Below are 17,168 nucleotides of genomic sequence, written 5' to 3'. Positions count from 1 at the left end.
TGAGGACGCCGGATGGCCTCTGATTCATGGAGGGAGATCTCCACCAACGAGGGAACAAAGTCGTGGAGCATAAACTGGGCTGGATTTGTTTGGCTTTTAGCAAACTAGTGTTAGTTTATTAATTAAATTTACCACCTGGTTTTCCTTTAGTTCTTCCTGTGCTGATGTGAGGGTCAAAGGTCAGGATGACGGACGTTCACAGACTAACGCCCTCAGAGGCTAATTTGTCATTTTGGGCTGTAAAAACTATCTGACCTTTGGGCCAAATCAGAAGTTCCTGAAATGTTTGAAGTAAAAGCTTCATGTTGAATTCGTCACAATGCAGATTCAACTTAACTTAAACCGTTGCATTAGAACTTAATGTTATATTAACAGTTTTATACGTTCAAAAGATTCTCTCAAATGGATTTATTGACACAAACATGTTTTTTCAGACATTATCTCAAACTGGTGATTCAATAAAACAACGCAGTCACTTTCGGTGATCTGATTCGTCCATGTCCATTACCCGACAGCCCGATGGGGGCGTGTCCTCAGCAGAGGGCAGTGACATCATAACGAGGCCCTGCTCTTGGGGGCGGGCTCTGTCTCGTACTCGATCTCCACGAACGCCCGTTTCCTCCTCGGCGCCGAGCCGTTAGCCGGAGATTTGCCCTTTGACCTGGAGGCCTTCGTCTCCTCCTCCTCCTCACTGGACTCCTCCTCCTCGTCGCTGCTCGTCCTCAATTTGTTCATGTCCTTAGAGTGAAAACACCAATTATTCTACGAGTATCATGTGAAACAGTCGAGACAAACAAACCCTAAAAAGTTATGAGCTCCTCAAACTAAACTAACGCAGATTAAAAAACAACCCTTTGATTGACACTATGACGCCGTCCCTGCAACAGCTAACGATAGCATACGGCTTGTGCAGCGACGGTAGCGAGCGACTTCATTTCCTCACGCGAATGGAAGGAAATCATTGGATTCTTTAGTCTTTATTTTACGCAGCAAAGCGTGAACTAAACACACAAGTAAGTTCAGTCACGTCTCTGTAGAACGACGACGTGCGGCAATCATGACGTCGATCGATACATAACAAACAAATGCTTTTCTATATGTTACACGTCTTTAGTTCCTGCAGCGAGCAAACATCTAATTATTTTACCCAAATTCTAATATACAGCTGGTTGGCTTTTACATGACGGGGAAACACTGGAATTATATAATGTAAACAGTTAATATATTGTTCAATCTGAAGAAGAAAAAATAGCTTTGGCAATAAAAAATAAAAGTTTGAGTTCAGGCACCGGTATCGGGGGTAAACCCCCAAAACCCAAACGATACTCTGACCCTGTAATCATCATTGTTCCATTTCCACTCAGGAGCAGGACTTTTATTTTGAAGGAATCTCTTTTTCCTTCTAATACCTCAAAGTCGCTCAGGTCGTCCTCCTCCAATTCTTCCTCTGCAACAAACTCCCTCTTCCCGACGTCCTGCAGACAGGAAGAAGACTGGTTACGTCACAGCACTCAGCTGAACTCACAGGGGGACACATGTTGACCTTAATCACCTCGTCCTCCTCCTCCTCGTCCTCGCCCTCCTCCTCCTCCTCGCTCTCCTCGTCCTGCTGCTCCAGAGCTCGGTCGAATGCGTGGACGGGGAAGTTGTAGATGTCTCCATACTGAAAACACAAGCGGGAGAATAAATGCTTCCACGTCATATAACATGTTAACTGGAGGGGGGGGGGGGGGGGGCGTACCGTTCCCTGCTTGAGTCGCTCCAGAAGCTCCTTCTCGATGGCGTTGTCCAGCTGAGCAGCGATCAGAGCTTTCTCCTGAAGACGGGAAAGATTAGAGAAATTAATTTAATTAAATTTAAATGTTGAAGGTGAACTGTTGATGGTGTGTGTGTGTGTGTGTGTGTCTCCGTCACTCACCTCCTTCCTCTTCTCCCTCCTCTCCACCTTCCTGCTGAGAGGAACCAGTTTCCTCCTGAAGGACGAGAGGAAAACAAGTTTTATTTCTGGATTGTGTCGAACTTTCGGCAGGTAAAAGTAATTCAGAGGTGCGTTTGATTTCTACACCAGGAACAGATGTAGCTTATTGTGAACTATAAAAATACAAACTATAGACAACTTCTATTCCCGTCTTATTCTGAAAAGTACTTTTCTACCAATGAGATAAAACAATTTTACTACTGCATAGCATTAGTACGCGGGACTAGTGGACAGTACTGCAGTATTAGTACGCGGGACTAGCGGACAGTACTGCCGAAATGGTGGAACGCGCTCTCTGAAGACATCAGGACCGCAGAGAGCCTTCACATCTTCCGCCGCAAACTAAAGACACACCTCTTCAGACTCTACCTCCACTAAAGACTAACAAATTGTAGCACTTAAATTGTACTTGTAACGTCACTCATCTATAGCAAATTGTAAATTGGCTTATTTGAGGAAATTGCACTTTGTTGTTTCTTGTTCTCCTGAGTTTGTACCCTATGGTTGAATGCACTTATTGTACGTCGCTTTGGATAAAAGCGTCCGCTAAATGACATGTGATGTAATGTATTAGTTCGCGGGACTAGTGGACAGTACTGCAGTATTAGTACGCGGGACTAGTGGACAGTACTGCAGTATTAGTTCGCGGGACTAGTGGACAGTACTGCAGTATTAGTTCGCGGGACTAGTGGACAGTACTGCAGTATTAGTACGCGGGACTAGTGGACAGTACTGCAGTATTAGTACGCGGGACTAGTGGACAGTACTGCAGTATTAGTACGCGGGACTAGTGGACAGTACTGCAGTATTAGTACGCGGGACTAGTGGACAGTACTGCAGTATTAGTACGCGGGACTAGTGGACAGTACTGCAGTATTAGTACGCGGGACTAGTGGACAGTACTGCAGTATTAGTACGCGGGACTAGTGGACAGTACTGCAGTATTAGTACGTGGGACTAGTGGACAGTACTGCATCGTGTTAGTACGTGGGACTAGTGGACAGTACTGCATCGTGTTAGTACGTGGGACTAGTGGACAGTACTGCATCGTGTTAGTACGTGGGACTAGTGGACAGTACTGCAGTATTAGTACGCGGGACTAGTGGACAGTACTGCAGTATTAGTACGCGGGACTAGTGGACAGTACTGCAGTATTAGTACGTGGGACTAGTGGACAGTACTGCAGTATTAGTACGCGGGACTAGTGGACAGTACTGCATCGTGTTAGTACGTGGGACTAGTGGACAGTACTGCATCGTGTTAGTACGCGGGACTAGCGGACAGTACTGTAGTATTAGTACGCGGGACTAGCGGACAGTACTGCATAGCATTAGTACGCGGGACTAGCGGACAGTACTGTAGCATTAGTACGCGGGACTAGCGGACAGTACTGTAGCATTAGTACGCGGGACTAGCGGACAGTACTGTAGTATTAGTACGCGGGACTAGCGGACAGTACTGTAGCATTAGTACGCGGGACTAGCGGACAGTACTGTAGTATTAGTACACGGGACTAGCGGACAGTACTGCAGTATTAGTACGTGGGACTAGCGGACAGTACTGTAGTATTAGTACTGGGTGGTACTCACTGTCTCTTCAGCACCAGTTTGCGCATGCGGATGAGGTACTGGGTGATTTTGGTGAAGCGCTGTTTGCATTTGTGCCGAATGAAGCGAGGCCAGTAGATGAGATTCTCATCGATCATCTCCAGAGCTTTCTCATAGTTCTTGCAGAGCTTCACCTGCGAACCATCATCATCATTTAAAACTGAAAACAATCCATCAAACAGTGTAATTCATGAATAATAACGAGCAACCACAAATGACGTACGCGAGCATCGAGCTAACATTAGCATGGCAAGTGGTGAGTAAATGAAGCTCACCTTCTCCCACATCTTGGCAGGAAACGCTGCTCTTTCGATCACCTTCATGTAGAGGAAACACTGACCTGAGATCAGAACACAGCGCGGAGACTTTAGGAGGCTGAAATGAATCTGTAAATACTCGTCAATGCGTCTGTTCTTCTCTTTGCCGTTTTATTTATCTGCATATTGATGTCTTGTTTCATCAAATACGAGTATTTTGTTTCCACTTCAGGGATTAAGATTTGACTAAAAACCATCAGATCAGTGAATCAAATATAGTTAGAAGATGAGTTTCTCTAAAAATGAAAGACTTGTATAAACATCACATCTTTCCTTAGGTTTGTAATTGACAATCAGAATTTAGTTTGGAGGTGAAATTCATAAACATGCACTGATAAAAACTATTCATCTGATTATTCAGACGCTTTTCATGAAGATGATCAAGTAGTTTATGAATACGATAAATTACAGTTTTTAACCACAATATGAATAAAACGTAAATATTATAAAAAGGTTGTCCGCATCGCCACCTAAAGCGAAGGCGTTGACCTTTGACCTTCACCTTTCTCCTCCCGGATGGTGGCGTACTGGCTGTTGGCCAGCGGGCAGGACGACCGGTTACATAATCCCGTGATGTTGTACTCGTTCCGACAGAAGCCCTGAGTCCTCGTCCTGGAGACAAAGACACAATATTCATACTCAGCATCTCTCTCAGTGGACTCCAATAAAAACTAAAGAGAAACATTTACTGATGAAGATACGCGATGATTCAATCAGACATCTAACAAACAGACAATGAACACGTGAAGAGTGAATAAAGAGATAAACTTACTTTACTTTGTAGGAGCAGAACTGTTTGTTTCCAATTATGTCCCAGATCACCTGAATCACATTCATCACACACATTATTTATATATATACACATTATATATATGGAATACACAGTCACAATATGTAAATTTACCACGAGAGCTTTTTCAAAGAGAAATATGATAATAAATAAAACTGTTCCCATAAAGGTTCAGCATTACGTAGAATAATGTCAAACTTTAGAAAGTAGCAGACCTTCCTCGTTGTTAAAATATGAAACACTACTGGCAGATTAATAAAACACGAGATTAAAAATTAAAAATTGCAAACTAACACTCTCGTTACTTCCGGTCTGGCGTTAGATCGATATTCCTGTTGAAATAAAACGGATGTTTTCTGCTAGCGCGCTAATGTTGCTGCTCAACATAACGATATGTTATAACACTATAACTACATGCTTTAAATAAGCTAGTTACCACCCGTCGAATAGTGAGCGCTCGGCTCGTTAGCATTAGCAGCTAGCATAACACGCTAGCTCGTCCTCCTCAAACTCACGTCGTCGTGTTGCATCTTGACTTCCGCGCGGAGAAGCTCGAAGCTTCGCCTCCTCCGCTTCTGTCGCTTTGTGTGAGACTAAATACGACGTAATACGCTGATATCAACGAGTTCGCCTCCTTCCGAAGCCACATGCAGCGTCAGGGAGCCGCCATCTTTATCGGAATGGGCGAGATCTCGACGTGGTGACGTCATAGCCGAGAGGACGTACCGCGATATCTGGAATACTTCTTCTTCTTTTGAGCTCTGACGCGGATGGCGTTCAACAAAGGCGCACTGCCGCCTCCCGCAGTGTGGAGCAGATTAATCGATCACTAACGATCCCTATCGATTACTCTACCAACAAAGAATCCGTCCTATAACCTCCTTCAAATCTACTTCCGGCCTCTGATGTGTGATGTGCAGCGCTGTTTTTTGTTTGTTGCATTGTTTTTTTCTGTCTGCTTTCTGTGTGCTTCCTCTGCATGAGGACAACTGGTTCCTGAGCAGCAGGACGATGTCTTCTTGTGTCTCCTGCGTCCCACCTGGGCCTTGTGGTGGAAGACTTTGCACAGACAATCGTTAAGTAAGAATCAAAGGCTCTGAGTCAAGTATGTCTTTTCTCCGTTTATTTCCTTGCAAGGGAAAAAGGGTCACAACAGCTACGTGGTCAGTAGACTGTCAAGAACCTCCTTCTGCCCCAACACATCGAGGCAGTTCTTATACCTAAGTTTAGATATCGGTGGCGTCAACAGAAACCTTTGACCATCTTGTTGAGTCTCTACAGCCAGGGTACTGGGAACACCTCGTCCATGTGAGACACGTCAGTTCTTTGACCGTGTCCTTGCTCTCCCAACATGCTAAAACAAAGGTGGTCATAGACATAACAAACACTGTTCAATCTCTACAGCTATGACGCTGGAAACATCTAATCCAAGTGGGAGACATCAGTTCGTATGTCAGGGCCTTTGTGATCTAGCCACTTGCAACTAATAAACTGGTTATACAAATGAAGCATTTAAAAGGGTTACATATCATTTTCCCATTACAGCCTCCCTTCCTTCACAATGTTTCTGTTGATCATGATTGGTAATGTAATAGAATGTAGATTGTTGATCACATATCTGCCCTGTGCAGACATTCCGAGGCTTTGCTTGTTTCGTCTCCTTTCCCGGAGATGTAAATGATAGTATAAGATTGATGATGATTTATTTAAAAATGCTAATTTACTAAATATATTATTATTATTTTCCTAACAGCATTTAGTTATCGTGAGATCAGAGCCGCGAGAGGTCATTTACAATAAATAAATAAAGTTTTTTAATTTTCAATTTTTTAAAGTTTTAAATTAATATAAATATATATTATGATGCGGCACATTAGTTATGTGAAACATTAGTTGATGAAGCACAAACAATTTAAACGGACAGATTAATAAAACAATAAGGCTCTCGCTCCAAACGGCTCCTCTTGTCTGCCTGTCGTTGTTCAACAAACGCGGCGCCCTCTTGTGGTATTAAAGTCAATATACCGCATTTTCCGCACTCCAAGGCGCATTTAAAAGGCTTTAACTTCCTCAAAAAACGACAGCGCCTTATAATCCGGAGCGCCTTATATATGGATCAATTGGTTAATGGGTTGATCCGTACTGGTTGTACACGGCGCTCTGGAGCTGCTTTCAGGGCGCGTCGGAGAAAGAAAGCTGTCGTTCTCGCCGAGCACTTCATGAGATTAAAGAGCGAGAGACGGCGCCCTTTTCTCTACAGTAGCTGAACCATCTTAACGGGGAAATAAATTATTCTAAAAGGAGCCGAAGATTTAAGGCGTGGATGGCGGCGGCACCTCGCAGATTTCAAATTGGGCCGCGGCGTTCTTGAGTTTGGGAACCGCTGTTATAGAGAATAAATGGAATGTTTTCGAACACGTGAATATCGATTCTACTTCTGATTAATCAATCAGGTCCGCTATCGTTGACACATAACGCGGGATTCCGGTTCAGGGTCAGAGGGCTGAGGCGCAGAGCGTAACAAGGAGAGGGCTGCGCCTTTCACGGAGGGTCCGTGAACGCACCAATCATCATACTCATGAACCAGAAAGATCATTGAGGAGGAGCTGGCGCTCCGTCGTCTTGTCCCTCCCCTCCCGCACTTTAGATGACGGTGTGACGACTGTCTTTAAATTAAATTGACTGTTTCAACCTATTTATTGTGTTTCACTCTTGTTCTTTTTATTTATTTTACACAAAAGTCAGCCGCCATAATTCAACTCTTACAGCTGTTGAAGGGTTTATGTATGATTTCTGTCTTTGATAGATGTTTAAGTACTTCATTTAAACTGTCTTTTATTTGTGTAGGAGCCGATCGTCTCATTTGTGACCATCGATCATGACTCCTCCCACTCACAATGGGGGGGGGGGGGTGTCAGGGGTTTCTGGTTCAGGGTCAGAGGGCTGAGGCGCAGAGCGTAACAAGAGGAGGGCTGCGCCTTTCACGGAAGGTCCGTGAACGCACCAATCATCATACACATGAACCAGAAAGATCATTGAGGAGAAGATGGCGCTCCGTCATCTTGTTCCTCCTCTCCCGCTCTTTAGATGACGGTGTGACGTTTGTCTTTAAGTTAAGTTAAATGTATTATTTCAATCGTCTGTGTTCCTTAAGTTACAAACAGGAAACACAAACATCAGTGTTTGTGGTTGTTTTTCGTCTGAAAGTCTTCGGGATGCAGAATGTTCGTGGAACCGCGCTGGAGCGGTGCATTGTGGGGCCGGACTAGTTCCAGTGTCTGCCACTCAGCAATTTCATCAGCCACAATTCTTTAAGACAAAGACAAAAAGAGCACCTTATTGCGTATAACTGGTGCGGAGGTAACTTGTTGCTTGTTCCAACCACTAAACAGACATCTTTAACCATTTCACCGCCGCACGTCCTACAATCAGTGCAATACATCTCTTCTTAGCTGCTGCAGCATTTCTCCACTGGTTCTCCCCTTTTCATTGAGCAGGGTCCGTTGAGTGTGTTTGTCCTCCTGGTTTTCCTGCTCTGTGCCTCCACATCCTCGCCCCGCACCGCGCACGTCTCCTCGCGCTGTACCACCCGTCACGTGTGCTCGCGCGTCTATGTTGCTTAGTAACGAACGTACGGTGGCCGAGGCGGGAAAACGGTACGTTACGATACAACGACACTCCGTGTTCGTTTCCTCCTCGAGGTGTGTGAACCGGTTGAAATGCGCGTGTCTCGCGGTTCTGGGGCCTCAGAACCCCGCAATGAGTTTATTATTTGAGAACACGCAGCAGGTCCACGTCGGCCTCTGCTGGCCGACCGCCGGCGAACATCCCCGAGCTGCTGGACGCGCTTCATCTCCACGCACGTCTTGAACCGGCGGCGCTTCAGCCTGCGAGCTAAACTGAGACAGCTAAGCTAAGCTAAGCTAAACTGAGACAGCTAAGCCTAAACTAAACTGAGACAGCTAAGCTAAGATAAACCGAGACAACTAAAAGCTAAGCTAAACTGAGACAGCTAAACTAAGCTAAATTGAGACAGCTAAACTAAGCTATACTGAGACAGCTAAACTAAGCTATACTGAGACAGCTAAACTAAGCTAAGCTAAACTGAGACAGCTAAACTAAGCTATACTGAGACAGCTAAACTAAGCTATACTGAGACAGCTAAACTAAGCTAAACTGAGACAGCTAAACTAAGCTATACTGAGACAGCTAAACTGAGACAGCTAAACTAAGCTAAGCTAAACTGAGATAGCCAAGCTGAGCTAAACTGGCACACTGATGTGCCGTGAAAAACACTGGTCTAGGGGGATAAAACAAGTTAAAAATAAAGTGCACCGGTAAACAGGTAAGCACACTTTACCCACATGTCCAGGAAGCTCAGTTTTCTGAAGACTCGTCAGTATATTTATTATCAAAAACATGAATCACTCTTGTCCATCAATCAATCAACAGACAATGAAAGTGAACCGTTTTTTCCTTTATCCAGTTTGATTTTGATCATCAACGTCTTCTACTTTTTATTGATCTATTCATTGACAGAAGCAGAGACAGACTCCAGCTGAAAAAGACAGAGAAATGTTTTATTTCAGTAAATAGTGTGAGCTCCTCACAGCTGTACAACACATCTGTAGTTGGCACTCTTTAAAGGGGACGGCCCACAAACTGGAACCAGGACCAGAACCGCCGGCACCCGGAAGGCAGACGTTCCTTTTCTTTTCTCTTTTACTGAAATAAGGAAACAGCAGCAGCCTCTGGCACACAAATAAAAACCACGGATGTGTAAACAAAAACAACGGAGAGAAACCAAACGGGAGGCGGCGGGGAACCGGAGAACCACATGAGACATGCAACTCACAGCGACTTACACCGAGCTATATAGGCATGCAAAACCAACACGCACAGACACACACACACCAGATCAACGGCTGTGTAAAGTACGGACAACGCGTCGCCTCCTGAATGCATCGTAGACCCCTCCCCCCCATCTGACTAAACACCCGCTGTTTGGGGCTGGAGCCAGGTGCATTGTGGGTACCCAGGTACACTTTGGCGGCACGGATTGAAGAAATAGAGGGGCGCCGGGTGAGCGGATCAAACACACCTCCGCTCTCTGACACCTTTTTGTATTTAAGGGGACTTCAAATATACACATTATATATTATATATATATATATATATATATATGTGTGTGTACATATACGTTATTAAAACATACTCCAGAACGGCGAGGACTGTGCCGAGATGATTCCAGAACCTTCGTCTCTGAGAACCGATAACCAAACGTGAAGTATCTGTGTGTGTGTGTGTGTGTGTGTGTGTGTGTGTGTGTCTCCCGAGGGGACATTAAACCGTATAAAAGGGACTGCAGGACACGGAGGAACGTGCTGCCTTGTTTCCGTCTCTTCAGAACCTGCAGCAGGAGGCCGAGTGGGTCAGAACCAGCGATCTAAGTCACAGTGAGACGGGTTCTTGGTTCTGGAGCTGTCAATGTTGTGAACCCAGAGCGCTCTAGAACCGGGGGGGGGGGATTCTGGATCTTTGTAACGGTTTGTGAAAGGAGGTCTGCCCCCCACCACCCTCCGTCCAGTCGGAGGATAAAACATCACATGGAACCGATACAGAACCGAAGGAGGCGACGTCAACGATAATGTACAGAAGAATCTCATATAAACATATAAACAAGAAGCAGAAACTGTACAGATGTGAAACGGGAAAAACCTTCTTACAGAGAAACGGATGAATCAATGGTCACTGGCGTCGAGGTCGTCGTCATGACGACTGCTACAGTTTGACCTTCACGCAGGGATCTGGGTCACGACTAGAACGGATCAATACTGAATCAGACATAAACAAGGAACATTTAGTCATTTTGGGAAATACTGTGTAGCCTGAGATGAACCTTAATAACACGTCACAAGCAGCTTAACAACACGCCATAAGCCGCTTATAAACATGTAATAAAAAGTCCACAACACTCAAATGCTGCTGTGATACAAATACCGAATGATAATAAACACTCACATGTACAAAACCGACATCATAGTGAGAGTTGGAACAAACTATCAATAATCAGACTACAGGATCACCAGAAAATGACGACATGTTCCTTCCACCTTCAACACTCGTACGGGTAGTTAACGTTCCTTCTGTGGGGGGGCGGGCAGGGGGCGGGGCCTGATGGCATTATGGGTAAAAAAAACAAACACAACGCTAACAAATGAAAACAAAAAAACCCTCATGTCCTCGGCTTTTTTGTGTTTCACAGCGTCCTTCAGTCTTCGATGTGTACATATGACCGGCGGGGAGGCGGGGCCAGTGAAATACTCTGTGATTGGATGACAGCTTCCCATGTGACCTCTAGTAGTCCACAAACACCTTCTGCAGAGACAGACGATGGTTCAGCCTTCCGTCCCCCAGGAGACCCGGGCCTTCATTAACCCCGGTGGCCTCAGACCGGAGACCCCCCCCCTCTCCCGTGTGGCTCACGCAGTGAGGCGACCTCTGATGACATCTGAGGACCTCGGGACCGGCTCCTCGCACAGGTTTTCAAACTAAAAAGATTCATGTTGTTGTTTCCATTTTAGACAAAAGCGTTGAAAAATACACGACTAGAGCAGCGGACGACGCCGCGGCCTTCGGGTCTCGTCGTGCGCTCCGGGTCTCGGTCGCGGCCTTCGGGTCTCGCTGAGGGGGGGGCGGCGATCACGTAACCTCGTGTTTAAGGCTTTCCACAAAGAAAGAAGCACATCATTTGTCTCGGGCGTCCACGGAGAGTATTTCCTTCACGGGGACGGGGGGCGGGGGGCTTGTGGGTCGAAGCAGGTGTCTCGGTAAGTCCTGTTGTATTTTGGCGGCGGGGGGGGGGCGGCGTTTGTCCTGCTCTTAGGACGTCTTGACCAGGTCGTAGACGTAAATGTGGAAGTCGTCGTCGAACTTGATGAAGTAGACGGAGGGCTTGGCCTCCACCTGGTGGATGACCATCCCCGACCTCTTGCCCCCGTCCTCCTTGGCGTACTCCACCTGTTTGCCCACCAGGCTGTCCACCACCTCGCCGGGCTCTCGCTCCGCCGCCACGCTGTCATCTGTGGGGGGAGGGGGGGGGGCAAAGGTCAGCGGCCAGGAGGAAACAACAACGTTAAGACAGTGCGGCGGCGTGGTGGGCGGAGCTCACTGGAGTCGGGCATGATGCGCAGGTCGCCCTCCTTGTAGTCGTCCAGCAGCTGGTACATGTAGAGCACCGGGTCCTTCTCGTAGGTGATGTAGAACCACGACGTCATGATGGGGGCCCGGGCCAGCACCATCCCCCGCCACTCCTCCTTCGGCCCTTCCTCCGTCTCGAACATGTGCTCCACCGCCTTGCCGATCATCGTCTCCGCCAGCAGCGAGTCGCTGACGCGGGCCGGAGCTGGACCAATCAGAGAGAGGCAGAGACGAGGTCAGCGCCTGTCCCCATGTCTGATTGTGGGTGGGGGGGGGGGGGGGGGGGAGGAAGGGGCAGGGAGGGGGAAGGCATTGAGGGAGGGACTAGGGGGGTTGCGTCGAAGTCAGGGGGAGACGTGTAGAACGGAAGTACACGTCCACACGAGTCCAATGAAAGACACCATGACACGCAGAGACAGACGGGAGAAAAGGACCAGAACACGCTCGAGTCACGTGAGGAACAACTGGACGCGCTGAGTCTAAAGCCCGCGTTCACTTCGTGCGCCGCTCAGCGCTGCTGCCATCGTCCCCCCGTCTCACGTCTCATGGCAACGCTGAATAAAGGGATTTAAAACGTAATGATGGTGGAATCCATTTAACGGCACTGGTTCCCAAACTGGGGGCTGGGGCCCCCTTGGGATGCCGCAGTGGAACTACAGAGGTAAAGCAACATAAAGTACCATGGTAACACATATGGAGGGATCCCGTAAGTTGCGCCTCAGAACTAGGAGGAGACGGAAATGAAGCGCTCCTCACCCACTCGGTCGGGCAGCACCTCCAGCCCCACCACGCGCTCGTCCCCGTACAGCTCCAGGCCGTAGATGCAGTCGAAGCCGTCGTACTTGATCAGGTAGAGGGACGGGTTGACGGGGACCTGGTCCAGGACCGTCCCCTTCCACTGGGACGACTTGCCTGCGGGGACGCACACAAGCACGTCAACATCGGACAAACGGACTGACGAGCGTCTCTTTACAGTGGTGTCTCGTTGAAGGTAAGAGACGTCGGTTTGAATCCCACTCACTGCCCTCCTTCCAGATGTGCTGGATCCTGCAGCCCACGATGTTCCTCCTGGGCGGAGCCGGAGTCTTACTGGGACCAACGCTGGTCCTCTGCTTCCTGCAGGGAGAGAAGACGAGAAGACAGGTGGGGACAGAAGACGGGGAGCAAAACGAGGTCAAAGTGAAGCGTGAACGAAAGACAAAGACGAGGTAGAAGCTTGATTTAACTGTCAGATTATCATCATTCCAACGGTCCTTGAACGCATCATGTGACACCTGGTAGAAATATTTGTTCCTTCACGTCTCATTTAAAATCGCTCGTGTTTAAATATTTAAACCAGGTTCCAGAAGAAACATTTCATTCTATGACGTCATCAGCGACTCATCTGAGACCAACAGTCATGTGACCATAAATCAGAGAAACCACGCCCCCCCGACTGAGCCCTTTATGAACCCTTCAATGAGGGAATTACCCATAAGTCATTGCAACGTTAAAAACGGGATGACCGTAAACAAAGAGGACGCGCGTCCAGACCGTCACAATAAATGGAAACATTTAAAGCATTACGGGTTAAAGATGGAGGAAAAATCCACATGAAATCAGATGATATTTATTAATTTATTCATCAAATATTTAATTTTGTCATCAAAGAAATTTTGACAAAAAAAAAAACCCCAGAAGAAACGGTTTGAAGGAGGCGGAGTCGCTCCCATCGGAGTGAAAAGGAGGAAACAAACCGCCCCGTCAGTCAGAAATGGTGACGTTGTCGTGGTGACGTGATGTGTCCCTCAGGGGACAGTGAGGGGGGACACTCAGGGTTCAGTGGGGACAGTGAGGGGGGACACTCAGGGTTGCGTGGGGACAGTGAGGGGGGACACTCAGGGTTCAGTGGGGACAGTGAGGGGGGACACTCAGTGTTGCGTGGGGACAGTGAGGGGGGACACTCAGGGTTGCGTGGGGACAGTGAGGGGGGACACTCAGTGTTGCGTGGGGACAGTGAGGGGGACACTCAGTGTTGCGTGGGGACAGTGAGGGGGACACTCAGGGTTCCGTGGGGACAGTGAGGGGGGACACTCAGGGTTCAGTGGGGACAGTGAGGGGGGACACTCAGGGTTCCGTGGGGACAGTGAGGGGGGACACTCAGGGTTCAGTGGGGACAGTGAGGGGGGACACTCAGGGTTGCGTGGGGACAGTGAGGGGGGACACTCAGGGCTCAGTGGGGACAGTGAGGGGGACACTCAGGGTTCCGTGGGGACAGTGAGGGGGACACTCAGGGTTCCGTGGGGACAGTGAGGGGGACACTCAGGGTTCCGTGGGGACAGTGAGGGGGGACACTCAGGGCTCAGTGGGGACAGTGAGGGGGGACAGTGAGGGGGGACACTCAGGGTTCCGTGGGGACAGTGAGGCGGACACTTAGGGTTGCGTGGGGACAGTGAGGGGGGACACTCAGTGTTGCGTGGGGACAGTGAGGGGGGACACTCAGGGCTCAGTGGGGACACATAGATTAGATTGGACTGTTATTTTATGTTGTTTTTTCCAAACAGTCGTGTTTCCTCAGAGGAGCAGGACTTTTATTTTGAAGAGAAAAAGGAGACAGAAACATGTGACAGTAAACACGTCGCTAACAATGCGAATCACAACACGCGTGTGATGGCGTCCTTCAGACTTACTTGTGCGAGTTCTTCTTCTTCATCATGTTCGCAGAAACTCCCGAATGTCCTGAAACACAAGCAGGCGGCGGTGCGTTCAGGGGAGCGTCCAATGAGGGAAAAGACACGTCCCAAACATCACTTTGTCTCAGGGACTCACCCCCGTCCGCTCGGGGGGGCCGCGGGGCCGCTGGGCTCTTGAATGGGGTCTTCATTCATCCACCTGTAGGGGGGGGGGGGGCGCCAGCCAGGCTAAACGCTGGGGGGGGGGGGGTGAGAGGGGGGGGGGGTGGATAGGGAGGGGAGGGGGAGGAGGGAAAAGGAGGGAGGGGGGGGGAGGAGGGAGGTGGCGGCGGGAGAGGAGCACCAGGAATTAGGCCGGGCCCTGGTCAGGGTGCATACATGCCGGGTTCAGGCTAACACCTGGAGACAGCCGAGGTCACAGAGGACAGCCTGAGGAAGAGACAGACACGGGTCATTAACCTCTTAATTACTGACAGGTTGTATTAACACGTAACTGACATGTTATACCAGCTTATTAACCAGGTAGAACATGTGTGAAGAGTTAAACATAGTGACAGATTACAACCCGGTTACAGACATTTAAGAGTAAAATGTCTCCGTTTTTGTCATGTTAAAATATGAATTCTGGAGACAAAAAAGCGTTTTGAGACAGAGACAGAAAGAAAGAGAGACAGACAGAGACAGAAAGAAAGAGACAGACAGACAGAGACACAGAAAGAAAGAGACACAGAAAGAAAGAGACACAGAAAGAAAGACAGACAGAGACACAGAAAGAGAGACAGACAGAGACACAGAAAGAGAGACAGACAGAGACACAGAAAGACAGAGACACAGAAAGAAAGAGAGACAGACAGACACAGAAAGAAAGACAGAGAAATAGAGACACAGAAAGAGAGACAGTCAGACAGAGACACGAGTTGACTGATCAGACCCGCTGAGCCACATGAAGGCAGAGCAGGAAACTCCTCTTCCTCCTCCTCCTCTTCTTCTCTGGGTTTTTACCGGTAGCTTCAATGCTCACGTTCTTCTTCTGCAGTTAGTAACTCCTCCAGACTCCGGGTTCTCCAGAGACACCAAAGAAACGCACGCGTGTGCGTGTGCGCGTGCTGTCATTTACACTAACAGCATGACGTCATTAACGTGTGTCTCTCTTCGTGTAAACTGATCGATGAGTTGCTGCTTGTTTTGGGTGGTGATGATGATGAAGACGATGAAGATGACCACCTCAGAGGTCACAGTTTTCCTCCTCCTCATCCTCCTCCTCCACCTTCACCTCCTCCTCCTTCTCCTCCTCCTCCTCCTCCTTGTTAGCCCCACATAACGCAGGTAAAACTCCCACGTTTCTACGACATGTGCACACAGAGCCGCTCGGCGGCCATGTTGCGCCAATATTTACAAAAACCCGCATCGGTGCGAAAAAAAAGAAAAAACAGGCGCAGGCGAACAAAGAGGGGGGGGGGCTAAGCTAGCTGCTCTGCGGTAAAACGCCACAAGCCGCTCGAGCGGCCCGTTAGGCGGCTGCTGCGGCGAGCCGGGGCCGCGGGTTCTTACCGGTTCAGCAGTCGGCGTCGCCGCGTGAATCCCGATCACCCGCCGTGGCTCCGAATTGATCCGCCGTGCCTGCCGTTCGGTTCCCTGCGCCGCTGCGTCAAGCTAGCCGCGCTGGAGATGGAGGGACGACGGAAGTCGGGCGGCGCATCCCTCCAAAATAAAAGCGCTAAAAACGTTTGCTGCGTTTGAGCTTTGTTTTTTCTCCGTCTCTTTTCTTCTTCTACTTGTTTTTTGTTTGCGGGGTGCATACCGCCACCTGCCGCACTGGCGCGCGTGTCCCCGGATCCATATTGCAATACGTTTGTTATTGTAACACACATACAAATAAAATATACATATATAACACATAATTTTACTTTCAATGTATTCTACATATATCTGTATAGATTGTATGTTGCTATGACATAGTCGTATTACGTTCAGCATTTTCAGGTACATTACAACAAGCATGTGTGGATGTACTTTCAGGAATCAGGATGAGGAAACATTTATTGCCAAAATATGTCAAACATACAAGGAATTTGTCTTGGCGGTTGGTGCGTGACAGTAGACATCGTAACAATAGACAACAAGACAGCAGTGCACAAGTAATAAAATAAAGTAAAATGAAATGCTAATGCAATGGGTTAGTAGAATAAGGCTATGGGTTAGTATAAAATAAGAGAATAAAGTTAGAGTTAAACATTTAAAATATTTTAAAAAATATTAAACATAAAGTGCACTATCGAACAAGTGACAACGTGACGAGTGACGACAAAGTGATGAATTGCAGTTAAAGTGACGTGTGCAGTGTGAGGGGGAGTGACCGGTGGAGTGTTATAGTCAGTCAGTGGGGGACCGGCTCTGGTGATGAGCCCGACTGCCGACGGGAAGAAACTGTTGGTGTGGCGGGAGGTCGTAGTCCTGACGGACCTCAGCCTCCTGCCAGATGGAAGGGGCACAAACAGGTTTTGTCCGGGGTGAGAGGGGTCGGCTACCATCTTTTTAGCTGCTTCAGAGACCTGGAAGCAAACAAGTCCTGCAGGGACGGCAGATTGCAGCCGATCAGCCTCT

General features: G+C 48.1%; 2 protein-coding genes and 2 non-coding genes across 6 annotated transcripts; all 4 read right to left on the bottom strand.

Moving 5' to 3' along the window:
• Window positions 1–393: 393 nt before the first annotated feature.
• Window positions 394–5,599, bottom strand: mak16 (MAK16 homolog (S. cerevisiae)). Of its 2 annotated transcripts, XM_040196352.2 has the most exons (10): window positions 5,208–5,599; window positions 4,675–4,724; window positions 4,405–4,514; window positions 3,861–3,925; window positions 3,568–3,719; window positions 1,919–1,973; window positions 1,742–1,816; window positions 1,553–1,663; window positions 1,410–1,475; window positions 394–738 (listed from the first exon to the last, which is right to left on the bottom strand). In XM_040196352.2, exons 1-10 carry the CDS (start codon window positions 5,220–5,222, stop codon window positions 553–555), a joined length of 885 nt encoding a protein of 294 aa, XP_040052286.2. In that variant the 5' UTR covers window positions 5,223–5,599; the 3' UTR covers window positions 394–552. The 2 variants fall into 2 exon arrangements, with proteins under 2 accessions (XP_040052286.2, XP_077942562.1); XM_078086436.1 differs by having other exon boundaries at window positions 1,553–1,816; window positions 5,208–5,497.
• Window positions 5,600–7,185: 1,586 nt separating this feature from the next.
• On the bottom strand, window positions 7,186–7,285 carry LOC120831398 (small nucleolar RNA U13). The gene has a single exon (XR_005714058.1). It is a non-coding gene; the product is annotated as a small nucleolar RNA U13 (small nucleolar RNA).
• Window positions 7,286–7,625: 340 nt separating this feature from the next.
• LOC120831399 (small nucleolar RNA U13) lies at window positions 7,626–7,725 on the bottom strand. The gene has a single exon (XR_005714059.1). It is a non-coding gene; the product is annotated as a small nucleolar RNA U13 (small nucleolar RNA).
• Window positions 7,726–9,251: 1,526 nt separating this feature from the next.
• spinb (spindlin b) lies at window positions 9,252–16,290 on the bottom strand. 2 transcript variants are annotated; one of them, XM_078086428.1, is made up of 7 exons: window positions 16,116–16,290; window positions 14,701–14,993; window positions 14,562–14,610; window positions 12,914–13,008; window positions 12,649–12,804; window positions 11,864–12,097; window positions 9,252–11,774 (listed from the first exon to the last, which is right to left on the bottom strand). In XM_078086428.1, the coding sequence occupies exons 2-7, from the start codon at window positions 14,753–14,755 to the stop codon at window positions 11,575–11,577; spliced, it is 789 nt and encodes a 262-aa protein (XP_077942554.1). In that variant the 5' UTR covers window positions 14,756–14,993; window positions 16,116–16,290; the 3' UTR covers window positions 9,252–11,574. The 2 variants fall into 2 exon arrangements, with proteins under 2 accessions (XP_077942554.1, XP_077942555.1); XM_078086429.1 differs by having other exon boundaries at window positions 15,567–16,250.
• Between the last annotated feature and the right edge of the window lie 878 nt (window positions 16,291–17,168).

Source organism: Gasterosteus aculeatus, chromosome 13, assembly GCF_964276395.1.
Source record: "Gasterosteus aculeatus chromosome 13, fGasAcu3.hap1.1, whole genome shotgun sequence".
NCBI lineage: Eukaryota > Metazoa > Chordata > Actinopteri > Perciformes > Gasterosteidae > Gasterosteus > Gasterosteus aculeatus.
This window is presented reverse-complemented; position numbering and strand designations above follow the sequence as displayed.